Source organism: Megascapheus bottae, chromosome 17, assembly GCF_031878675.1.
Source record: "Megascapheus bottae isolate mThoBot1 chromosome 17, mThoBot2.hap1, whole genome shotgun sequence".
Lineage (NCBI taxonomy): Eukaryota > Metazoa > Chordata > Mammalia > Rodentia > Geomyidae > Megascapheus > Megascapheus bottae.
The window spans coordinates 27855068-27881657 of NC_143525.1; the positions used below are offsets into that span (position 1 = coordinate 27855068).

Here is a 26590-nt window from a genome sequence, read left to right on the forward strand (position 1 = left end):
GAAAAGAGCAACCATATTCAAAATCCTGACTTTCCCACTTATTAATTGGGTATATTAGTCCCTCTTTTTCTTATCCAGGTTTTGAATGCCAAGGCTACCAATTGTTTTATTCCAAGTCCATGCTAATTTCTCTGATATTTTCCATCTTTCATATTCAGTCCTTTCAACTCTTCCTAGACTTCTATCTTCTGATATTACTTCCTGAAGTCATTTGAGTATTACTTTTTTTAAATGTTCTCACCCAAGAGAGAACTCTCCTTTTCTCTCTGTCTTGTTCACTGTAACAACTTCAGGCTTAAAGCAGTAAATGGCACATGGAAGTTACTTGTGGATACATTCCTGCAAAACTACAGTGAAAACCAGAAGTGGCAACTTGAAAATAATGTCTCTAACCTATGAAGGTAGAAAAGGGAAATCTCATGAATATTACTGTGTAGCAACTAGTTTGGGCTGGAGTAGGAATGAAAATCCAGGATTTCTGCCAGGGGAAAAAAATAAAATAGGTTCTATGTTGTAAGGAATAAAATTGAGAAGCTAAATAATCTTGAAGCTTGAAAGGCATATTATTCTTCGAGCAATAAAAGAAAAGAAAGAAAGAAAGTCAATTAGGAACCCCAGGAAAAAATACCTAAAAGTTATATTTTAAAAAGTCTTGGATTCAATATGAAACAATTTAATATATGACACAATTTAGTGTAAGAAAAGGAGAAAATCAATTTGATCTTTTTACAAATACCATTCTTCTTTGAGTGATCAAAAGAACCAGACAAACAGAATAGGAACTTCAATTTTACCACACCAGTTGGCCCTGAGGAAAACAGTACTTATCTAATAACAAGTAATAACATTTATTCAGTGTCTGTGTGCCAGGCAGGGTTTTGAAAGCTTTGCATTTAATATTATTTAATCCTTACAGCTCTCTGAGGTACATATTATTATTCCCTCTATTTTGCAATAGGAAGATGAGAGATTTGATATAGACATATTCTGAGATTATCTGGGTGGTATAAAAGCTGGATTCACATCCAGGCTCAGAGGTCCATTCTCCAGAGCTGGCCACAGAGTCCAAACCTACAGGCCTTTGGGCCTGGTCCTTGACAAGAGAAGCATAAATATGCTCGCTCGCGCGTGCTCGCACACATGCACACGCACACACACACAGTTTCTACCCTTCTCCCTTTCTCCTCTGAAAGCTGGGATGTAAAGCCAGAGAACAGAATAGCTGATCCAGGCTGGGTAGCTATAGCTAGAACAGCAGGGGCAGAGCAGGGTCTTACCTTCCTGCAGTCTTTGCAAAATACTGAGGAGCTTCCCAGGAAGCCCAGCACCTCCCCACACAGCAGACACTGGTTGAGGCCGTTGCCCATCACATTTCTCCTCATGGTTTCTAGCCGCTCCACCAGCCGCCTGCAATGTAGGACAAGGAGTCAGTGCTTCCTGTCACCAATGCAGTGACTGACTGCACAGGCCCAGCTGCCACAGAACTCAATACTATATGCCATGTCACATGCTGTCTCCTTAACTAGGGTTCTGTTCCCTGCTCCATCCTGTCCCCTGGCTAACTCTTTTGCCAACTATTGATAGAGCATTTACAATGTGACAAGACCAAGAACAAAGGAAGGACTGCAGCAAGTAAAATGGAGACAGACACCGTATTTTCATCTGTGGAACTCATGGTCCATCAGGGTAGCAATCTTGAAGAAGAAACCACTTTCAGACGGGGTAGAATCCCATGCCATGTACGTGGTGGGAGTCTGGGTAGGACAGGTGAGGAGCCTCAGGTGTGTTAGATAGAAGCCAGGGAAAACTCTGAAAGCACATGAGAGCTAAAGGGTAGCAAGAACCAATCATGTGTGAGAACAGCCACGTTGCTTCCAGGAAGCTGAGACAGCAAGTACTACAGCTTAGGCTGGGGTCAACAAGGAGGCCAGGGAGGCTATTTCTACTCCCCTCCCCCACTGAAGCAACAGGAAGACAGGGACAGTGAGGGGGAGGGAACAAAGGAGGGTCTTCAAGTGGTTTACAGAAGCCACTACAGGGTTTGAAGGAGGGGAGAGATTTGACCCCAGTGACATTCTCCAAAGTTATGGAAAACAGGAATAAGGGAAGCCAGAGGGAAGAAGCTAGTAGGAGGCTAAGGCCATCCTGCAAAGGGCAGACTCAGGCTGCATCTGGGGCAGAGGCAGGGGGTGGGGGGGAGAGGGAGCGCAGGGTAAAGGAGGCTTTTGAGTCTCAGCATCTAGGCAAGTGAGAAGCTGGAGCAGGAGAGAGAAGGGAAAGAACCAGGCTCCTTTTGAAATCCTTGGGCTCTGCCTATCAGGGGCTTCCCTGTACCCTGTTAAGCCTAGTGGATCTCCCCTGGGTTTCTACAGGCCCTTGTCACACGGTGATCTCCACTATGCGACAGCCTCTAGCAACACACCATACCCTCCTCAGAACTGTTCTAATTTGTGAACCTTATATTTCTGGGACTCAGAGGATGAGATTCTTGAAAGAATGACAAACGAAACGCAGGCAGGTTGTGTCCTCCATCACAGACTCCTAGGGAAGAGGATGCATTTTAAAGGTTTAAAGACTGAGACTCTACAATGTGAGGTCACTTGCTGGGGTTACAAAGTTCGCAAGAAATGTTATTGGGGTCCATCTCAGACCTGTCTGGTTCAGATCCTACAGGTTTCCCTTTAAGCCATCCAGTGTTGCCACAGGGCCTGGGAACAACCCCAGCTCCTACCCTGGCATAAGCCACTGGTCCTTGAAGGACCCTACCCCCTACTTGCACACCTCATAGAAACACACAAGATGCAATTCCTTCACCTGAATGACAGATAACCTACAACACTACTTCCGGATCATCCCATATCCCTGTACACACATCAGAGCCAGACAATTGGATGGCTGAAAGGGGCCCTGAATGTTTCCACAGCATGGGAGAGCCTTCCATGAGGCTCCTGGGGGACATGGCGCCATAGGCTCAATCACTAATGTTTGAGGTAAGGGTGTGACAGGACCCTTGGGGCATACATCTGTATGAAGCCCGGCCTCCACCAGTTTTTAAGAAAACAAAAACAAGAAAAGAAAAATCTCAGTAGAGTGAGGTGAGTGAGCCCTACTTGAGCTGTCACGGAGGCATATATTGGAGACTGAGCCAACAGCTACTTTTCTAGTGGACTGTCCACCATTCAAAAGGTGGGCTTCTACAATGTCTGATTTCCAAACATGGTCATCTCACAAACAGAAAAAAAGGCAAGTAGAAAAAGAACGGATGCTGGGCACTGGTGGCTCATGCCTGTAATCCTAGCTACTCAGGAGGCTGAGATCTGAGGATCACAGTTCAAAGCCAGGTAGGGCACAAAAGTCCATGAGACTCTTATCTCCAACTACCAGAAAACTGGAAGTGGCTCAACAATAGCTTTGAGCTGAAGAGCTCAGGGTCAGCACCCAGGCTCAGAGTTCAAGCCCCATGACCAATGGTGGGGCACGGGGCGGGGGTAGGTGGGGAAGGAAAAGAAAAGAAAAAGAACAGGGAGAGCAGAACAGAATGAATTCCTTCCCCATGCAACTTGGTTCCAATCATGTGTTACTATTTGTACTTTACTGTTACTTCTCAGACTTTGTTCTAGGAAATGTTTATTGCTTTTGTAATTAAATGACAAAAACAACAAAAACCCTGTACAACAAAAACTATGGAATGCCTGAGTCATGGTCAGCTCTGAAGGTTACAGGCTGGCAGAGCTTGGGACATACTGGAGGACACCTCCTGCTGGGGCCTGGTGGGCCTGGCAGAGGCCTTTTGTGCTTTGGAATCCTGCTATGGTCAGGGGCGCAGAGACAACAGCCTCAGTGGGCTTCCCTAGGACTCTGTGACCTGGGGCTCATGTCAGTCACTAACCTTGCTTACATAGTCCAGGTGTCCCCTGACTCAGGCCCACTGGTGACCCCAAGTCCCAGGACCCAGTGCACTAGCCTCCCCACCCCTAGGCACTCCTGCCTTCCTTCCACAGCTGGTTGCTGCCCAGCCCATCCAGCCTGTTACCCGATTCTCTGCTGCTCCATGATGTCAAGCTGCTCAGCCCTCTGGATGACCTGCAGGATGGCCTCCACCTCTGCTGAGCTCAGGCACTGGCTCCTCCTCTGCTTCTCTGTTTGGTAGGTATGCACGGACCAGCCTGTGTGTAGCCTGGGAGGGAATACCACCGACGGTCATGAGGTTTCCCAGGGCAAACCTGGGACCTGCCCCCCCAACCCCCTGCACACAGCACATCTACAAGGCCCCTCTGAGAATGTGTGGTATAGGATCAGAGCTCATAATGATGGCCCATACAAGAGTCCCTACAAGGCCTGGCAATGTGTCCATCACTGAGTTTCAGCTATACTGTAAGACAAAGGGCAACCAGCTGTCTGCCTTCCAGAAAGGGAGTTTCTGGAAGGTCAGGGCCTGGCCCCAGCCCTAGCCTGTCTGGTCCTGGCTGACCTCTCCATCTCCCCTTTATGTTGTTCACTCTTTACTCAAGTCATACTGGCCTCCTGTCAAAGCTTATACATGTCATGCTCTTTCTACCTGAGGGCCTTTGTACTTGTTCTTGCTTACTAGAACTTGCTCTGTATTTCCATTTGACGTAAGCATCACACTCAAAGGGAAGTCTCCCTAACCCCAACCTAAGTTAGTTCCCCTTCCCTGACTATTGCCAATTATCCTGGTTAAAGCAGCCACTTGTATAATGTCCACGAATCCTTTTCTATTTCTGCTTTAAGGCAAAGGACCATGCTGCTATGCAACTAGTACCTGGCGCATAGTAGGATTTAGAAATTGTGTAGACCTAGGAGCCTGCTTTCTATTCCAGGAGATTGAAACTTTGAGGCTAGCCTGGGCTAGGAGGGGAGGGGCAGAAAGGGAAGGAATGAAAGGAAGGGATAGAGAGGAGAAAAAGGGAAGAGAAGGAAAGAGAAACTGGAGGCAACTGCCAAGAATGGCAGAAGGCCCTGCACTGGAGAGGGGAGAGAATGCCCAGTCCTGGCAGACTCTGAGGATCCTAGTCGACCCTTCTTCATGAAGACTACCAGCCCCGCAGGCAGCATCCCCAGGGGGAAGATATAAGAACGTCCACTCTTCCTCCACTGGTCTCCATAGAGAGGGGCCGAGGTCAGAAGGAACAAAGGGGACCCTGGAGGGGTTAGTGAAACCCTTCTGGGCCGCGTGGAAGCTTCTGAATTCTTCTGGTGTCTTGTGCTGGGGAGGACATGGCATCTGCCTGGCATAATAGGAGAGGAAAACAGGCTGACCTTATCCTGGGTCACTCTTCCTGGAAGAGTGGGGGAAGCTGGAGGGGGCCTGAGCTACCCAGGCAAAGGGGACAAATCAACTGTGGGGCAAAGCAGCCTGCAAATCACGCGCGAAGCCTCTCTTCCCAGGCGTTTCGGATTAATTTTTCCACCCCCTTTGATGTTCAGCTCTGTCCCCCCGCAGGCTCATAATATCTAATTGCAAATTTCTTAAACTTAGTCCCCGTTGGGAAATGCTGGCTCTCATAATTGGCACAGTTGGACAGACATAGGAGTTTATCAGGCACCAGGAATCCTCCCACCCCCCTGCAAGTCCTTGGAGGCTTGAGGAGGTGCTAAAGGGAAGAGGAGCATCCCAGAGCTACCTTGTCTTCTATGGGCACTGGGAATGGTAAGGGCAGCATCAGATCTAACAGGAGCTGAGGGTTACCAGGCTGAGGGTTAACAGGAAGACTGGGATCAAAATGGGGAGCAGACAGACTTGCTGGGAGCATGGAAAAGACCTGGAAAAATTCAACAAGGGGCAACCCTTCATTCCTGATGTAGGCCATTGCTCTAGGCTGTGATGGTGCCAGGCTCTGAGCCCTGAAGGTGCCGTCCACATACCAAAGGCTCTCTGTCTTAAGGGGCTTTGGAACTTTAGGCCCAATGACAGAACAAGGGGCAGGGAAGGTAGTGCAGCCCTTGAGGTTTGCTGGGACAAACTGAATGCATGAGAGTTTCCTAGGCCCAGGAGTGGCTCCTAGCGAGGTAATTCACAGGGACGTGACAAGGACAAGGAGGTCAGCCTTACTTCCTTCATCTGAGCAATGGAGATAAATTCCACTCGGCGCATAAATGAACTAAGTGCCCAGTCCAGAGCCCAAAGGACAGGCAGCTTTCTCAAAACTCTACCCACAAAGAATGAAAGGGGTAAGTCAGGGAGAAGGGCAGGGGAGGGAGGGATGTGAGGGAGTGAGGAGGCACTCACTTGGCTCGCAGGGCCAGCTGCCGATCGTTGGGACAAACCCACTGGTCGCTGCCGCTGCCAAAGATGGTGTCAGTCATGGCTTGAGCAGCAGCCGGGACACAAGTCACATCTGAGGTGAGAAAAAGAAAAGACAATGTGTCATTGACTATGGCGCTAATGGCAGACAAGTTCTCAGTGAACACAGGCACCAGACAGACACCTGGCACTTCAACCCTGCATGTCCCTGGCTGACACCAGGACTCCAGCAAAACATGGTTCCTGTCCAAGCTCTTTTCCAAAGGCCTTGACGATTTCTTCTTCTTCCTCTTCTTCTTCTTCCTCCTCTTCCTCCTATTCCTTCTTTTTTTTTTTTTCTTTCTTTTTGCCAGTCCTGGGCTTGAGCTCACTTCGGACTTTTTTCTATGTGTGTGGTACCAAGGAATTGAACCCGGGTCTTCGTGCATGCTAGGCAAGCACTCTACCACTAGGCTAAACTCCCAGCCCCCTATTCCTTCTTCTCTAGTGCTGGGCTTGAACTCAGGGTCTAGGCACTGTCCTTAGACACATTTTGCTCAAGGCTAGCACTCTGCCACTTCAGCCATAGCACCACTTTTGGCTTTTTCTGTGTATATGGTATTGAGGAATCGAATCCAGGCATGCTAGTTGAGCACTTTTTTTTTTTTTTTTTTGGCCATGGGGCTTGAACTCTGGCCCTGGGTGCTGTCTCTGACCTCTTCAGCTCAAGGCTACTGCCCTACCCCTTGAGCCACAGCGCCATTTTTAGTTTTCTGGCAGTTAATTGGAGATAAAGAGTCTCATAGTCTTTAGTGCCTGGGCTGGCTTTGAACTGCAATCCTCGGATCTCAGACACCTGAGAGGTTACAGGCATGAGCCACCATGCCTGATGCTAGACGAGCACTCTACCACTAAGCCACAGTCCCGGCCCAGGCCTTGACATCTATGAGGGTAACTAGGTAGGAGATGTGTCTGTGACTACAGTGGCCCTGACTGTCAGGCTATGGAAGGTGAGAATCAGCAGAGAAAGAAGATTCCTTGCCCTTCAACTAAACTGCCAAGTCCTGGAGGGCACTGGGCCCCTCCTGCCCCTTCCTAGTTCCATTCATGCTCTGCACTCTAAGACCTCCAAACCAAAGGCCCAAGTGCTCTCTGGAGCCAGGGACAAGGACAGGAAGGCTAGTAGCAGATGAGACCTTACCCCCTAGTGAACAAAAAGACATCAGCTGTTCTGATCAGTTCCTATAGCTCTTTCTTTGGTGATGTGTGCTTTTCAGAGAACAAGGGAGATGTGGGGACTCTCACAGACATGTAAGACTGCCACAAAGGGAAGCGGTATCTTAATAGCTTTGTCAGAGAATGTGATGTTGTTCTTGGACATTGCACCAAAACTCAACATATTGTAGTTTCTGAAACACTAGTTTCGGATGTGGCCTCTGAAACTCTATCCATGGACTTTCCATTTTCTGTACATTGTGAGAGAAGGCCAAGAGGCTTAGAATGATGTGGAAAACATTGCTCATACACACAAAACAGTAATTGAACTGAGAGCCTTGCATTCTTGCTCCGCTTTCTTGCTCACAGCTGGCTCTCTCATACGTGAGCCATACCTCTAGCCCAGCTTTCTAGTGGTGATTTTGGAGGCGCAATCTCTCTGACTTTACTGCCTAAGATCCTTCAGATCTCAACATCTGGAGTGTCTGGGATTCAGGACTGAGTGACTGGGCCTAGAAGAAAAGTAGTTTTTACCTCAAGGAATCTTGAAATGTGGGGAGCCCGCAATAACCCCTTTGCTTGAAGAACTAGTCTTCAAGAACAACATCTGTAAATGACCAGCAGGGGGCAGTATGCTGGTGATCCACAGTGACCTTGCCCATAGCATCTAGCACCATAGTCTCTGGGCCTTAAATACAGATAGGCACCTGTTTTCCCCAGCTGAGCCTGACATTCTGCTCTAGGTCACTTCAGGAAAAAGAGACCTGAGCCATGCAAGATTCCAAACAGCCAGATGTGAGACCTCACAGGCAGGCCTAGCCCTGGTCAGTCATTAATGGTCTCCACAGGTGTCACACTGGACCTTCTCCCAAACGAGGCTAATACATTCCCTAGGAAAACAGGCGGGCTCAAAAGTGACATGTTCATTAAGCAGTTTTAAACTTGTGCTCCATTTCCAGTCTTCAGTGCTCTGTGCTGTTTTGTTTTTGTTTCTGTTTTCATTTTAATTTCTGTTATCTTGTAAATAGCACAGTCACATTGCTGTGGGGGTGTAAAATGTGTTACTCTGTTCAAAGTAAACATTTAAAACAATTCAGTGGCCCTGTTTCCTTTTCCTTTCCTTTCCTTTCTTTAATTCTGAAAACTTGAAGAAATGGAAGGAATGGGGTTGCTCTGGAAGACACAAGTTGTGCCCCCAAGTAAACCAGGTATCCATAAAAGCAGGGTTCACCTACACAGGTACACAGTTTCAGTCCCAACCCACAGGGAACACCTCTGTTGACAGAGCATGTGACTATGCCCTTAGTTCAATCTCCAGAACCATAAAACAAATTAGGAAGTAAGTCAAGGCCTTAAAACTTCTCAAAAGCCATAGTAATATATGCATTATCTTGTGCTAACAACAATAATTAAACTGGGCAACAATGAACTTAGGTTCTGGCACCAGTGGCTAATACCTGTAATCCTAGCTACTCAAGAGGCTGAAGTTTAAGAATCACAGTTCAAAGCTAGCCTAAGCAGAAAAGTCTGAGACACCCTATCTCCAATTAACCAGGAAAATGCCAGACTGGAAGGGTGGCTCAAGTGACAGAGCACCAACTATGAGTAAAAAAGCCAAATGTAAACACAAGGCCTATATCAGTATGTGAGCATGCACGTATGCACGTGCTTAGGAAGGAATAAATCAGAGGCTCCTCTCTCCATCACATTTTGGGCTCCCAGTGTTCCTCATCCCTCTCCTCTCCATTCCTCGTGGCCTACACAGGGCGGATGCAGCAAATATATGTGAAACCTACTTGTGTTTCATTGCCCCTTCCCAGACAAGGAAGAAATCAGAAAACAAACCAGACTTGCAAAAGAGCAGGCAGAGTGGGGCTCTATCCATGCTCTATGACTTGTTGACTCATCCGCATTTTGTTCCTTGAGATTCCCCTGGGGCAGTCAGTCACACGTGGTTGTGGAGCCCTGTGACAGCTGAGCTGGTTCCCTAAAGGCCCTGTGTGCTCACAGGGCCTCTCTCTGGCAGGAAGCCTGGGCAGACCGATATATGCAGGAGTTCTGCATTGCAAAGGCTAGGGGGACTTGATGGAAGGACAGGGATCAGGAGTGAGAACATTTCCTGAGAAAATTCCCCTGGGATAAAGGCTCACAGCAATTTGTTACCCCCAAGCTCATCACCCTAGGTCACTGCAGGGAAATGCCACAGTCACAGGACACATGTCCCTACTGACAAGCCATTATTCAACTTCATGTGGCCAAGGTCCCCAGCGCCACAGAGAGCGGATTGTACAGAAAAACAATCAACACTCACCCATCTCTCCGATGAAAACTCAGCAGCATCTTAACAGAGATTTTCCTACCAGGCACCAGTGGCTCATACCTATAATCCTGGCTGTTCAGGAAGCTGAGATCTGAGGATCAAGATTTGAAGCCAGTCTGAGCAGATAAATCGGAGAGACTCTTATCTCCAATTACCCAGCAAAAAGCTGGAAGTGGAGGTGTGCCTCAAATGGTAGAACACCAGCCTCAAGTGAAAAAGCTAAACAAAATACATAAGGCTCTGAGTTTAAGCCCCAGTATCAGCACACACATGCATACACACACACACGCAGCATTCTTCCCAATCTTTCTAGGTATGTACATACAGATTTTAGATAAAAATGGGTTCTGATCACTTACATTGTTTACTTTGTTTTCTACTACATTGTATTTTCTTTCCCACACTATCAAAATTCTTCCCAAAAAAATGTTTTTTTGGTTGGTTCTGGGACTCTGGACCTGGGCGTTGTCCCTGAGCTCTTCAGCTCAAGGTTACCACTCTACCCCCTTAGCCACTTCTGGTTTTCTAGTGGTTAATTGGAGAAAAGGGTCTCTCAGACTTTTTAGTGCCCGGGTTGGCTTTGAACTGCAGTCCTCAAATCTCAGCCACCTGAGTAGCTAGGATTACAGGCGTGAGCCACTGTGCTCAGCCTCGAGATGTTTTTTTAACTTAACTTTGCATTCAGGATATATTTTATCATTCTTCTATTTGGAGCATACGGATTGTTTCCCTTTTTTCTATAAACAACACTAAAATGAATATCTTGAGAGATACAGCTCTGTGCCCATCTATAATGGCTTCCCTGGATAATTTCCCAAAAGGGAAAAGGAGCACGCATTTTTTTGGAACTGCATTTTTGAGTCAGATTTTCTATAGTAACACTCATAGCTCACTTGAAGCTGTGAGCTGCAGACCTCCTGCCTGCTCTATCCAAAGTGTGTCTAGAATTGTCCATCAGGGAAAAAATGTTGGCCTACTTGTATTTTGTACTTTTGAATTCAGAACTCAAAAAGATGGAAGAGCCTGTCTATAGATCTCCACTGGGTTGCTTTCAATCGAGGATGAAATCCGCCTCCCGCCCCACCCCGCATTGCTTGCCACCAAAAAAAAGGCCTCCTCTTCACAAAACACTCCAATCTACTAGAAAGAAGGTTCCTAAACAGATTTTGTAGGCTCTGAGTTGGGAGAACCAGCACCAGCTTTAGTACCTTGAGTGACCCAGTGAGCCACATGGGTCATACAATGGCCTGCCAGCAGAACACTGTCTTCTAAGAAGGGGTAAGAAAAGTGTAGTTCAGAAGGCAAGAGCTTATTTAGCATGGCCCTGAGCTTTAATCCTAGCATGACCAAAAAAGAGAGGTGAGGACCTGCCTGCAAATCATCATTAGTTTAAGAAGATTGCTACCGACCTTCTTCAGATGTAATAGCTGTAGCAGTGTGAAACCACCACCGTAGCTGCTACTAACATTCGCCACACTCGGAATCCAGAATGGCTGGCCCTTAGAGCAATGGTGTATATGAATGACGCTGCCAGCGGCAGACAGAGCATCCAAAACCAGCTGATTTGCTTAGCTAAGACGTGTCTTAATGAAGTCATGAATGTACCCCAAACATACGCATTTCTCAGAGAAATACATCCCCAAGCCCACGGGATATATAAGAAGAGAAAGAAATAGTTACTTAGGAGGCCAAGACTGGGATTTAATTGTGAGTACTCAAAGAACAAGACAAGCATGGTGGCTCATATCTGTAATACTGGCTACACAGAAGGCAGAGAGAGGAGAGGCCAACCCCAGGCAAGAGTGCAAGACTAAAGCAGAAAGGACGAGGAACACTGCTCAGTTTGTAGAGCACCTGCCCAGCAAGTGCAAGGTCCTAAGTTGAAATGCCAGTACACTTACAAATAACAATGGCATTTGGTAAAAAAAAAACTACCCTGATCTCTCATCAACCAAATACCTTCCTAGAACTGTTGAGTTTGATTTTTTTTTTTACTTGTAGTTGAAAAGCCAAAAGCCCAAACAAAAGAGGCAAAATGAGGACACAGTAGGCTACAAAACCCACTTCCCTCCCTACCACGTGACACAGTTCTGATGAGTAGGGGGTAAGGAGAGCCTAGCAGCTTAGCAGGTGGCTTCTGCAAGCTTCCTTCTGAGGGCCAAATATGAGACAGTACCCAGAGAGCTGATGGCAAAAGAGACACAGCCCATATCCAGGCTCCACAGGAAAGAACGTCAAGATTGGTTAGTGATGTCTGCCCTGGTGTGCAATGTGGGAAGGGATGCACATTTGCTACTGGTGAGCAGAGGTACATAGGTCAGGGAGATAAAAAAGAAAAGGAGGAAGGGGTCTAAAGGAGGGAGAAAAAGCTAAGACAAATAGAAAATAATACTTGCCACCAAGCAGGTGCTTCCCCAGGCCTCTCAGGCACATGGAAGATCCCTCACTCAGCTCTACACTGGTATTAATATTGCAGGGAACCCTTAGCAACAGGCCCTGCCATCTGCTCTGTTACTATGAGACAGGAAACAGGACGATGGCAATGAGATAAGGTGAGCCCAGATGTCAATATTCAATATTCTCCCCCACCTGGAAAGATCCAGACAGGAACAGGAAGCCTCTGGGGCCTTTCTGAAAGCCAGGGGGGACCACTCACTCAGAAGCTTGTCAGGCAAGACTTGAGTGGATTTGGGAGATGAGACAGGAGCCCTGGGGAAGCTAGTGGCAGACAAATGTCTCTAGAACCCTGTCTGTCATCATACATCCTGCCAGATCTGACTACTCAGGCTGCTTCTCCCTCCCTCTTACTCCACCTTTGGAGCAAGAAGTCAGACTGTGTGATTCTCTTGCTAGAAAACTGCCAAAGGCCCCCACTACCGTGGGGGGGTGGGGGAGGAGAAACAGGTTTCATTCGAGCTTGCCCATGTTTTGGCCTAAAGTATCCTTCCAGGCTCATCTGTTACCACCTCTCTCTGCAAAACGTAGGCTCCAGCTTCAGAGACCTGGACTTGTTGCAGACAGTCAGAGCACTGTCCCTCCTCATCCTCTTAGCTGCGACACCTTCTTCCTACTGTCACTCTATAGATACCCAGTGCCATCTCCCCTGGGAATTCTCCAGCTTTCCCCCTATTCCTATTTAAGCTGATGCCAGGTCCTCTTGGCATTTCAACCTGGGGGTGGGGCTGCTTCTGTGATCACCATAAATACCTGTTTCCCTGTACTAGCACAGTGCCTGGAACATGGAGCATGTTTAGTCACTTTTTCTTTTTTCTTTTTTGCCAGTCCTGGGACTTGAACTCAGGGCATGGGCCATGTCCCTGAGCTTCTTTTGCTAGCACTCTACCACTTGAGACACAGGTATAAACTAATGGAACCAGGCTAATACTTGATAAATCACACATCAATGGGACAATCCAGGCACAAGGTCACAGTCAACGTCAAAAATGGCAAATGAATGGAAAAGGTGCATAAAGTAAGAAAAGGAGGCAAGCAGTAGAGAAGCAGGGATCCATGAAATCATGAAAACAGAGCTCATGTGTCACAGTAGGATTTGAGATCGGGAGAGTTTATTTCTTTAGTTGGCTCCAATTAAACAAGGAACAATTAAACAAGCCAGGGCCCCCGACCTGTCCTCTCAGCTCCCACCCACATCCCTCCATAGGGAACTCTGAAGCCAAGCTGTGAGACCAGGGAAGGGTTAAGGGGTTGAAGGCTGAGAGCTGGAACCTGGAAAGGTCAAACAGTCAAAACAAGGCAGAGGTAAGTATAAGTGACTTCCCCAAACTGGTTTAAGTTAGAACTGTTTGGGTACTAAAAGCTTAAGACCTTGGAAATAAGATGAATGTCTGTGTTACGGTTAGAATGTTTATAGCTCCCCTCTGTTCCCTAATGATAAGGGAGCCAATTATCACTAGGTATACAAACTATACCTCATGGTAATGGCTATAACCACAAGATAGATTGATATCCTGGTTTCTGCACATACCCGTAGTCACTTCTCCTCTACTGAACTAAATAAATAAGCTTGTTAATGGGAACTTGGGGTTCAGAAGCTGGTGAGTGCCCGACTCCCTGGTGTTCCTTTTCCTATACTCTCTCTCCCTCCTTTCTCAGTTCTTCAGCCCAGTATCCTGTCATGCTGTCCCTGGTTAAGGGGAACGAAATTCTTCCTCCCAGGTAGACTTTCAGGTTCCTGTAAGACCTTTCTGCCTGAGCACTTTGAAAAGTAATCAATTTTGGACACTCCATGGGGCACCCCTACTTAGTTATACAGCTAAGCACATACTATATAGTTGGTAAAGCAAGATATAGCAACCTGTGCTCTTGTGGTATCATTCATTCAATAACCACACACTGGACTCTTTTTTCTTTTGAAACCAGGAAGGTAAATCCTCAAAACTTTTAGAGACTTAACTGGTCCGTTCCAATAGACCCCCAAGTCCGTGCCTATCTCTTTTCCTAACTTTTAGCTGTTTCTTTTTTTCCTTTCCCCTTTCTAGGCTGAAATGCTAGGCAAAGCCTCCATCTAAAATGAGATGCAAAATACCCCAGCTCTTGCCGTTCTTCTTCCTTTAAGCTACAGGCTCTGCCCACGCCTCCCCAGAGGCTCAGCTTGCTTTTGTCATTTCTGAAAAGCCTGACACAGAGCAGGTAAAACTCCCAAATCAAGGCTATCACAGCTGCAAAAAAGGCGGTGACTCTAGGGAAAGCATCACCCCTTGATGGCCCAGGAAGGAGGAGGCCTCGCAGGCTGGCTTCCCACCCCAGAGCAGGGCAGGGAACCTAGGCATATCACGTGGCAGCTGTCTCCTAGGATAAAGTACTGAACGCTGGGTGAGTTAAAACAGCCCTGGAGCAGAAAGGGCAAAAGCAAGAAAAGGGCATCAGAGCTAACCTCTCTTTGAGGTCAGAAAAGAGTGCACACACTCCATGCTTTCGTGTTGGTGAGCTACTGGAGCCTGCTGACCATTCTGGACAAACTCCAGCTTCCAGCCTCCACCTTCACCTCCACAATGTGCTCCTGTTCTGGTGTTCCCTCATGTGCCAGTATTCCCTTCTTGTCTCGGCTTTCTTTTTCTTTTTTGTAGGGCAGAGAATATTGAACTTAGAGCCTTGCACATGCTAGGAGAGCGCTCCACCAGAGAGCCATGGCACACACACCCCCACTCCCACCACTAGTCTTTGTTTTAGTGAGACCCTGGCTCACTATGTAGCTCAGATCAGCCTCTAGGCCCTGTTGCTTCTGTCCTCTTGAAAGCTAGAATTGTATCATCCCACTCCAGAACAATCTCATCTTAGGTAACTATATCTGCAATGGCTTTGTCCAAATAAAAGTCATATTCTGAGGTGCTGGGGGTTAGTGCTTCAGCATATTCTTTTGAGAGACACACTTCAATGTGCAACACAAGAAAATAGCAGGACTCAGGGCCCAATTTTGGAGGGTGGGGGCAACCAGGCATTGTGGACCCATGAGTTCATGTGCACAGCTGTGAAAGCTAGTCTGAGACGCGCCCAGGAAGCTCTGGGGCACGAAGGCCTAGAAGAGAGATCTATCTTCTGAAAAGCCATGGTTGACTCAAAAGAGAATACAGAGCTAGGCATGATGTTACAGACCCAGATCAGGAGTTCAAGGCCAGTCTAGGCTATACAGTGAGACATTTTGGAAGAGAAAAGAAAAAGTCTTAGGCAAACAGCTCCTTCCTTTGGAAGGAGCTTCCTTTTTCGTCTCTGGTTTGCCTGTCTTGGAAATTCTTTACATGGTAACCACCAATACTTTGGATATATATATTTTTTCCCCATTAACCTAGAACTGAAATTTTCTATTTCTTTTCATCATAAGTATAGTCAATATCTCACAGTCATATTAATTGTCAGTATTTGATCACCAAGAGAATCAGAAACTTTCCTATCCCAGTATAGAGCTGTAGACATCCCAAAATATTCAAGTTCACCACTACTTTAAAGTTACAGTAATAATCAGAAGCACTGCAAGGTTGTTTACTTAACACAATAGCAGAGAAGCATACTGGTTACTATAGCACAAGCTTTAAAAATATTCCATCAACTCTAAGTTAATATAATTGGTTTCCTCTGAATCCTGTCTGTGCAGCTAAACCCATTATTTCACCAGCTGTCAAAACAGGTCCTCAGTGCACAGATACAAGAACAGGAAACAGAATTAGAATCTAACTCCACAGTTAAGGGAATAAGAAAGATCAAATCATCAGGGTAAGCAAGCCTTTGCTCAGAACATGCCCAGGGCCTCCAGGGGCTTCCCAGCACCTGGATGGGGACGGCAGTGAGAGGTAGATGTATGCTCTCAGGGTATTTAGTTTCTTACTACAGAAATATAACCTGCTTCCATTTGCGTGATTTAATGTGGATCTTCTAAGCCCCAGCCCACCTAAATTTCTGCAGAGGAAATCCAATTTTAGCTCAGATTTCTGATCATCTATTGCTTATTAAAGGAACCTGAGAAACTTCTCCACAAAGCAGCTAAACCTCTGCAAAGAAAACCTTCCATTCCTCCTTACCTGCTAGGCCGATACTCAGGTTTGCTTCCAGGGCAGGCCTTAAGGGCCTGGAAGCAGCTTCCTTAACAGCCACCACCTCTAGTGCCTTCCACACAGCCAGGCCAGACACTAGCCCTCAGGTGGCTCTTCTGGGGGTTGCCAGGTGCTTCTCCATCCTTCTTCCGTCCAGGCTTCTGGCCCTGACTATTTGCTTTAAGCCAGCAGCCAAGGCAACCCTCAGCTGACCCAGCTTGCTATCTGCGGGCCAGCTGTCCCCTCTTGTTCATGGAAACACAAACAGACATTTCTCTGTTCCAGCTCCAAGATTAAGTGCCCCACAGCCTGGGCGCCAGCTGTCTGCTTCTCTGTACACTGCCTATGCCCCTGGCAGAAGCCAAGACCCCAAATAAGTGTGGCTGCCCACCCCAAATGAGTATGGAATGGATTACCCAGGATTCAGGCAACAGTGGGGGAACCTGGAAGTCAGAGGAGACTATCCCAACATGGCTTGGTACAAAAGAGAGAAGCAGCAAGGACTGAGAGAACCAAGTTAGGAGTTTTTGTTTTTTTACAAATAGCCCGCAAATTTAAAAACACCTCTGCACACATGTATATAAAGGTACCTCCTCCACAAGTATCTACAGATGATGTATCAGGTGACAGGGCCATCTGAAGCAAGAGCTGAGAGAGTCTGCTGTGAGGACCCAGACCTGGAGTCTGAGGAGACCATCTCCACATAAGTACATTCAGCAACTCAGGTTCAAACCAAGCCAGAGGCAGGTAGCAACCACTGCTAGTTATTAGCTCCAAATGAATGTGATGACAGATGTCTGGCTGACCAAAGAGGCCCCAACCTGGATCCACACTCCAGGTGTCCCTACCAGGAGAAAGAATCTCTTCCCAGGAGGTAAAGGCACTAGTCAGGAGCCTGGGCTTTGCATCTTGGCTCTGTGAATTATTAGCTAAGTGGCCCTGGGCTATTCCATGTCTCCAAGCCTTAGTTTGGCTCATCCATAGACCAAGCAGCTGCCTGCTGAGAATGTTGAGAAGAAGGAATTAGGTGAGTGGTTCTGAGTTAAGGTGACTGCCCCACAACAGACACCTGACACATTGAGAAGTTATGAGGGACACTTCCCATTGCCCCTAGCAGAGAGCAGAAATAACTGCTGAACATCCCACAGAGCATGGACGGAGAGCTATCTCCACAACAGAGAATACCCAGGCTAAACAGCAGCACACTGAGCTGGGAAACCTTAGTTTAGATGGACAGGTAACACAACCAGCACACGACCTGACACACAGTGTGATGCCTAATGCAGGGCTGCTGTCACTACCAATGTTATCATTATCACCATCACTGTCACTCTTCTACTGCCATCATCATCACCGTCACCACCGTCACTGTCATTCCATCATCACCATCACTGTCACCACCACTGAAGTCCCGGCACTCAGAGCACAGGTAAGAGGCATAAGTAAACTGAGGCATTTCCGTGGGGGCTTCCAAAACCCTCACAGCCCTCAAGTCCTTGGAGGGAATCAGAGAGGCAGAGGGAATCAGGAGGTGGGGAGGTGAAGGAATAGAAGGAGGGGAAAAAAGAGAAGAAAAGGATCCTGGGAAAAGGGAGTTAGACGGAGGGCATGGAGGGGGGGAGGGGGGAGGAGGGTCTAATCCAGTGACAATGATACCAGCTGACAATCTTCTTGAACACTGAATGTGTGCAAGTTCACACATTTTGCCTGCATTAATTAACCTCTCAACTTGGTTGTTGGAGAAAGTCACTCAGAATAGAATAACATAATAAAAAAACTACTGGGCTTCTCCTTCCCAGGCAAGAAGGAAGAGTGGCATTGCAGAATTGGCCCTTTGCCTGTGGCTAGCCCTGCTACTTGTCTCCCAGCTCTAATGTGGCCAGTGTTCAGGCCTTCCGGGAAATGCCCACAGGAGCTCACTTCCAGGAAGGACAGAGCACTGGGGAACAAACCCAAGGTGTATAGACTAGAAGAGGAAGTAGCTTAGGGAAAGGCCACAGGCTGTCCTGGTTGGGACTGGTGGTCTGCTGGCAAGGGCCCAACAAAAATCAACCCCCAAGCGCCAGTGGCTCACACCTAAAATCCTAGCTATTCAGGAGGCTAGAGATCTAAAGATTCTGGTTTGAAGCTAGCCCAGGCAGAAAAACCCGTGAAAGTCTAAGCTCCAATTAACTACAAAAAGCTGAAAATGGAGCTGTGGCTCAAGAGATAGAGTGCTAGCTTGAGAAAGAAAGATAGAGAGAGAGAGAGAGGGAGAGGGAGAGGGAGAGGGAGAGGGAGAGGGAGAGGGAGAGAGAGAGAGAGAGAGAGAGGGAGGGAGGGAGGGAGGGAGGGAGGGAGGGAGGGAAAGTTTGATACATGGACTCTTTGTCATCTCAAAGCCCTATAGATTCAGATATCCCTAGGGTTGGCTTCACGTGAGCTCCCAGACATTCATTACCGGCCACTGGAGGCCACTGTGGCATCTTCCCCAAATAGGCTCTACATTTTAGGAACACTAAATCCCCCGCCGGGGCTGAGGCCTCATTACTGAACCAAATTATGTTTTCAAACCTTGATCGCTGGGAAGCTTCTCTATGAGTCCTACACACAGAACTAAGAAGCCTCAGTCTCACTGGACAGCCACCCATCGATACATGCCAGGTAAGGACCCAATTAGGCTTAATGCTTCATTCATGAAATCCACAAATGCCTTGTGGCTTTCAGCAAATGGGGCCTCAGAACCAATATAAAATGCCTGACTGAAAAATTTTGGTGATGTGCGAGATATCATTTATGGGCCAAGGGAGATTAAAAAAAATAAAACAGTAATCTATGAGAAGACATGTAGGAATGGTAAAGGTGGCATTCTCCATGATCCCAGTCTGAAAAAGACAAAGTGTGGAGACAGGAGGAAAATCAGAAATGTGGGGAAAGAGAAGGAGGTTGCTGGGCAGGGAAAGGACTGCTGCCTGTATCACAGGTACTTGCACATCTGTTGAAATGTACTGAAAGCTAGAGCGGCAAGAGGGAACCCAAAGGCAAACTACAGGTTTGAGTTAATAATACTGTATCAATTGGCTCCTCAACTGGAACAAATATTTCCCACTAATGCCAAATATCTGCATTGGGAAATTGGAGAAACTCAAGGTATGAAAACAATTTTTTAAAAATATTTTCACTCTTTTTTTTCCCCCTCTATAATCCTAAGGCTGGTCAGTTTAAAAAGTTAAGCACTACCAAATGCAATGGGAAAAAAAGCTTAAAATTAAAAAATAATCTCTCTGGGTATGTTAGTACACATCTATAATTTTCACTACTTGGTTGGCAGAGATCATTAAGATTGGTTTGAGGTCAGGGCAGACAAAAAAAGTTAGTACTACTATGATAAATAAATATATAAAAATAGAGGCCGGGAGTTTGGCCTAGTGGTAGAGTGCTTTCCTAGCAGGCACAAAGACCCAGGTTCGATTCCTCAGTACCACATACACAGAAAAAGCCAGAAATGGTGCTGTGGCTCAAGTGGTAGAGCTGTATCCTTCAGGCATGCCCAAGGACAGAGCTCAGGCCCTGAGTCCAAGCCCCAGGACTGGCACCAAGTGGTTTATACTTGTAATCCTAGTTACTCAGGAGGCTGGGATCTACAAATTGAGGTTCGAAGCCAGCCTGGACAAGAATGTCTGTGAGACTTTTTATCTCCAATTAACTACCAAAACCCAAAAGTGGAATCATGGCTCAAGGGGTAGAGTACCAACCTTAAACATAAAAGCTAAGGAGCAGTACTCAGACTCTGAGTCTAAACCCCATTATTGAGCTCTTTTCCCAGAGCAAAAAAACCCTCACCACAATCTTCATCAAGTGCTTGTTGTTTTTGTTGGGTTTTTGTTTGTTTGTCTGTCAGTTGTGGGGCTTGAACTCTGGGCCTGAGTGCTATTCCTGAGCAATTCACCTCAAGGCTACTGCCCTTCCCCTTGAGCCACAGCACTCACTTCTGGTTTTCTAGTACTTAATTGGAGATAAGAGTCTCATGGACTTTAGTGCCTGGGCTGGCTTTGAACTGTGATCCTCAAATCTCAGCCTCCGGAATAGCTAGGATTACGGGCATGAACCACTCGGCCCGGCCTGGGAAAATGTTTTGTTCTACTAACTCCAGGTGCACACATAGTCACACCCTTCGGAATGTTTTTGTGTTGATGCCCTCAGAGGAATGCCCATCTGTGTGTGCTTTTATTTCCATAAGGTCTATTGGGTCTCCACTACGTGGTCCTCAAGGGAACACAGCCTGGTGCAAAAGATGAGACGGTCAACAAGGCTAACTGCCAGTTCTTTTTCTTTCCGGCTTATATGGTATCCTAACTTGAATCTGTGCACGTTTTTCTCTGCTCACTTGTTAGTCTCCAGAAGGTCTCTGGAGAGAAGGGTCACCTCTATTTTGCTTGCCTTGAACACCCTGAGCTAAGAGTATGTGCTGAATCCCCAATGAATCAGACAATGATGCTAACAAAGGCCGGAGCTAGCCAGGTGCCAGTGGCTCACACCTGTAATCCTAGTTACTCCGGAGGCTCAGATCTGAGGATTGAGGTTTGAAGCTTGATCTGGCAACAAAGTCCATGAGATTCTGACCTCCAATTAACCACCACAAGGTTAGAAATGGAGGAGTGGTTCAAGTGGTAGAGCACCAGCCTTGAGCTAAGAAGCTAAACAAGGTGGTCAAAGACCTCCTTGATTCTCACACTTTCCCTGAAGTAAGGCTGATGGGAGAGAGAGCACTGTCACAAAAAAGTCCCCCACAAACTGTTCCTAAGGTGACACACCCACCCCTCCCGATTGGCTGATAACTATTTTAAATTTGTAACAATGCTTCTCCCCCCCACTTGACCTTCCAGAAACATCTTCTACAAAAATCAGGACTGTGCAAACTCCAACTGGCATTTCTATTATGCATTATCCATAGCACAGTTCAATCACCCCACTGCAACACTGTTGGGGTACCTTCAACACCCCTTTTTGGCTGATGTGCCTAGCACATTGCTGAGGTGCTTTGCACACACAGAAGAGTGTGACAGTGATCTATGTCACCAGGTAGACGTTTTGCCCAGCCTGGCCACTAAGAAACACACATTGGCAATTTAGAATCTTCTATAACCCAGCTGCCTCTTTGCACCTCACCCCTCCTCTGCACCCCATAAGCCATTCCCCTTCTGCAAGTTTCTCCAGGGGTACTCCTAGAACCAAACCTAGCATGTATACATAGTAGGCCCTCAAAGGGAAAAAAATTAACAACCTGTGTTTGAAACCCAGCTTTTTTTTTTTTTTTTTTTTAGACTCTAGGTGTTGGGCTTTTCAGGCACCAGCAAAATAAAATCCTGACCCCTAGCTGTCAGTCAAAGAAGTTTGGACCAACAATAGCTAACAATAGTCAGGAAATCACATTCTTCCTGCATGTCAGAACTCTGGCCAGAAGAGCTGCCTTCAGCTGACTCCACCTAGCTCTCCAGTAATATTCCAGAACATTCTGTGCTAGGCCAGGAAGCAGGTCACTGGGCCAATCCCCCGCTTTCCTCTCGGCTCCATCCTCAGGCCTTCATATACATCCTGTGACCTCAGCTCAGCTCTGCATCCATTGACTCCCAGAGACAGACCAAGGTTTGGCTACCTACCCCAGACCTGCCTTGCTCTAATATTTCTGGGCTTTATGCCAGAGGCGGCAGGAGATGGCCTCTGTGGCTCTGGCCTTAGTTTGATCTCTTAATAATCATTTTACTTAGGTTCCTGACTGATCATCCTGTCTCCAGTCCTGATACCCATCACAAATAAATGAGGCTCTTTATAAAGTACCACAACAAACCACTTCCCCGCCTCATGTACCTTCAATGACTCCCATTGCCTCTGAAATTAAATTCAAAGTGCATACCCTGCCGTTGACGGTCCTCTACAGGTCGTCTAAACCCACCCTCCCATCCCTTTGAGACCCTGAGCAGATTGAATTTACACCAAGACTCACACCCACATTCCTGGGGCTAGAAACACAGACTTACCGTCCAGTCTCCACGTCATGGATGTTCTTCCTCTCTGACTCTACCTACTCCTTTCCCTCTGCCATCTCTGAACTCCTCTAAGCAGGCTTTCCCCGGACCTGCCTGACTCCCATGCAGACTCCACATCTTCCTTTTCCTTCACTCACTCTTTTACTTAAATTTGTTTCCAGAGGGAATTTCTCATCTCCAGCATAAACAGAAAATCCTATCTTGTGCATAAGTAAAAGACAAGTGGGAGAAGAAAAAAAAAAATTACGGCCAGGAGCATGGCCTAGTGTAAGAGTGCTCGCCTAGCATGTGAAAAGCCCTGGGTTCGATTCCCAGGTACCACATACAAAGAAAAAAGCTGGAAGTAGTGCTGTGTCTCAAAGTGCTAGAGTGCTAACCGTGAGAAAGCTCAAGGACAGTGCTCACACCCTGAGTTGAAGCCCCAGGACTGGCAAAAAGAAAAAAAAATATGTTTCTATATATGAAAACACTCCATCCTGGGTTTGATTCCCAGCAGTGTAAAAAAAAATCATGAAAAGAAATGATTTAAATGTTATAAATGCTTATTTGTAGACCACTTAAAACTCTTTTACACACACCAAAAAGGTTGCTTGGGCTATTTACTTCTGCTTCTATTGTGGCTGTTGTATTTTGCTGGTTTTTGTCTCTTGGCTACCTGAGGACTTTTCATAATCTCGTGCTGACCACAAACATGAGGCCAGTTCTTGCCTACACACAGCGAGACATGCAGTCAAGAGTTCACCAAATCGAAGGGCTAATATCAGCTCTCAGTTTGGGGAAAGGGGGTATTTGTCCCAGGCCCACCTACTGCTCAACACAAACCCTCAACACCCCAAATTCATTCCCATCCACTAGGGCACTGGGAAGAATGAAGTAGAAAGTGTGCAGAGCAATGGTCCTTGGCAAAAGACACACTTGGCTCTCCTCCAACTGCTTCTTCCTCCTGCAGCAAGGTCCTGAGCAGCCAGGAAAAGCAAATTTCTGTCAACCATTAACTAAACACTCTCCCAGCAAGACCCACACTCCTTCCCATGGGTGAGCAAATTTCTGGAAAAAGCCTTTGCGGGAAACTGCACCCCAGTTCCTGGGAAACACAGAAGCATCTGCCTGGGTCCTCCGAGCCACAAGACCCAGCAATACCTACCAGGAAGCAGGGGTGGCCAGCAAGGCCCCGTGGAGCCCAGCCAGGAGAAGGGCTGCCTGTCCACAGTTGTCAGGGGTGACCCAGGCGCTCCAGAAGAATCTCTGAGTCACTGAGACTTAAGTCAATAAGTGGCAGTCACAGGGAACGCCCAGCTAAAGCCAAACCCAGGCCTGGATTCTCGAGGGGAGGATGGAAATCTAGCCAAGGCCACTACAACGCCAACTCACCAGGCACCAAATCCCTTAGAGATAGTCTACCAAGACTGAACAATGGCAGGACATTTTAAATTTTTTAATCAGAGAGAAGCTCTGTGGGGGAATACCAGTGTGTGTTAGATCTGAGTGTGTGTTAGATCTGTGTGCGTGTGCGTGTGCGTGTGTGTGTGTGTGTGTGTGTGTTTCAATCTAGAAATGTTGGCAAATTTCCAGGATATTTTGTGAAAATGGGGTCATTTTCTGAAAAGATCTCTAAAGATTCATTATAGGCAGTGGTGGGGCACAGGATTTAAATTTACGGAAAAAATTTCTGAGGTCTGGTGGAGAGAGGAGTTTTAGGGAACCCTCTGGCTGTGGCTCATGAAAAAGAAGGTAAACAGAGGCCAAGGCAACTTGACCAGTGGAATGAGCACTCCCAAAGGATGCGGAGGACGAGGGTAATGAGCTGTGGCTGCGGAGTGCACACAGCCTGACGTCTGCCTGCAGAGAGAAGGAAGACAACAAGATCTCCATGCTGACCTTTTCACAGACAAGCTCAAGAAGGAACAAAATGTTTCGGTGACAATAAAAACACAACACTGGCAACCTCGCTGGGTCTGCATGTCTGTAATCCCAGCACTCAGGCATCTAAGGTGGGAATCTTACAAGTTCAAAGCCAGCTTGGGCTATATGGAAAGAAAATTGAGGAAGGAGAAAAAAAGTCCTGAGAGGTGCTACATCAAAGGGCAGGCAGTTGATGGGGCCAGGACTGCCATGTAATCAGGATGTCCCTTTGCTTTATCCACTCGAGGCTGGTGCTCTACCACTTAAGCCACGCTACATTTCCAGATTTTCTGATGGTTAATTGGAGAGAAGAGTCTCATAGACCTGTCAGCCCTGGCTGGCTTCACACTGTGAAGTGTGGCAGTCTTTTTGTACCACCTAGTGTGTTCCCTCATCATTTACCCACTTGTTCAGATCCCAAGGATCCCAGAGATGTTCCAGCTCATCCCGGGTCCTGGTTCTTCCTCAAAACCATTCAGGCTCCATTTTCCACCTCTGAAAATTCTGGACCACTGCACCCAGAAGGAAGGTGGAAGGGGAGCCTCTAGTGCTGGCCTGAAAACCTACGCATGCATGCATGTATTTACCTCTGTCACTCCTGCACCACACCTCAGTGCAGAAATTGCCACCACCAAGACTCATTGCTATAGCTCATCACACTCTGGTCATATGAACCTGACCAGGAACACAGATGAAAAATGCTTAATCAAGCCACAAGATTTGTAAGGAGGAGGAAAAGGAGACAAACAAAATGACTCATATATGAAAACTCATAATATGGCTTTTTTCCCCCTTTAGTGGTACTGGAGTCTGAACTCAAAGTCTAACAATTGATAAGCTGGCATCTACGATTGCGCCACATCTCTAGCTCTCTTTTACTTTAGTTTTTGTTTTGTTTTGTTTGATCAGTTGTGGGGCTTGAACTTGGCCTGGGCATTGTCCTTGAGTTCTTTAGCTCAAGGCTACCACCCTACCCTTGAGCCAAGCCCCACTTCCCATTTTCTAGAGGTTAATTAGAGGTAAGAGTTTCAGGTCTTTTTATCTCTGGCCATAAAAGAAATGCAAATCAAAACAACTCTGAGATTCTACCTCACTCCAGTTAGAATGGCCAGGATCAAGAAACCTAATAACAACAGTTGCTGGTAGGGATGTGGCCAGGAGGGATCACTACTACTCTGTTGGTGGGAGTATAAACTCGTTCAACCACTATGGAAAGCAGTATGGTGTTTCCTCAAAAGATTAATCATAAAGCTCCCCTATGACCCAGCAATCCCACTACTGGACATTTACCCATTGGTCCAGAAATAAGGACACACTAAATTCCACTAGCACAGGATGTTTATTGCGGCACCAACCCAGATGCCCCTCAGTTGATGATTGGATCAACAAAATGTGGTATTTATACACAGTGGAATTCTATGCCACCATCAAAAAGAATGACATCACACCATTTGTAAGAAAATGGAAAGACTTGGAAAAAATCATATTAAGTATGTCAGACCCCCTCATCTGTAATAATTAGTACACATCTAAAACTCTCCTAGCAAAGGATTATAGTAGCTCAAACCCTAGATACATAAGGCCATATAGGATGAGGCCAAATTAATGCACCACCAGGACATGGAAATAAGAGCTTAATTATAAATGACTGTTGTTCTTTATGTATTATGTTTCTCTCCCTTCTCTTGTGTTGCTCTTTGGTTAATCTCATATTGTTACAGTGTCCCACCCTGTTACCTGGTATATTATATAGATGTTTACTTGTTTATTTGAAATAGGAAGGGTAAAATGAGGGGAGGAGGTGGGGGAGGGAAATGGGGACAAAAACATAGGAAGGGATATCAATGTGTGAGAAGTAATGCACCCTCTATCTGACGAACATAACTGTAACCCCTCTATACATTGAAATATATATATATATATATATATATATATATATATATATATATATATAAAAGAGTCTCAGGTCTTTTTATGCCTGGGCTGGCTTTGATCTGATTCTCAGATCTCAGACTTCTGAGTAGCTAGGATTACAGGTGTGAGCCACCGCATCCAGCTTTCTTTAGTTTTTTTTCAGATAGGGTCTCTTGATTTTACCCACGACCCACTTCAGACTATAATTTCCTACCTCCAGCTCTTACACAGCTGGATTACAGGCATACACAACCATACTTCCCCTGGAAAATAAATGCAAGCTCCTAATCGCTTATCATGACTGCCTGGAACATTATGATCAGAAGGGCAGTAAGGCCACTCTGGGCTCAGGGGGATGAGGGGGATGTTTTGTTTGGCTTTTGTTTTTATGACAGTCTGGGGATTGAACTCAGGGCTTGGACAC

At 46.6% G+C, this 26590-nt stretch overlaps 1 protein-coding gene across 2 annotated transcripts in view; it reads right to left on the bottom strand.

Annotated features, from left to right (window-relative positions):
• Rph3al (rabphilin 3A like (without C2 domains)) overlaps positions 1–23579 on the bottom strand; it is a 97679-nt gene extending 74100 nt beyond the window's left edge. Inside the window, exons 1-4 of one of the 2 annotated variants that reach the window (XM_090350477.1) lie at positions 23495–23579; positions 6251–6359; positions 4034–4177; positions 1278–1407 (exon numbers count right to left, since the gene is read on the bottom strand). In XM_090350477.1, the coding sequence (XP_090206603.1) occupies positions 1278–1407; positions 4034–4177; positions 6251–6327 (351 nt within the window). In that variant the 5' untranslated portion in view covers positions 6328–6359; positions 23495–23579. Of the gene's footprint in view, positions 1–1277; positions 1408–4033; positions 4178–6250; positions 6360–22341; positions 22497–23494 lie in introns of those variants that run through there. The other variant, XM_090350476.1, reaches the window with a different exon arrangement.
• Positions 23580–26590: the final 3011 nt, after the last annotated feature.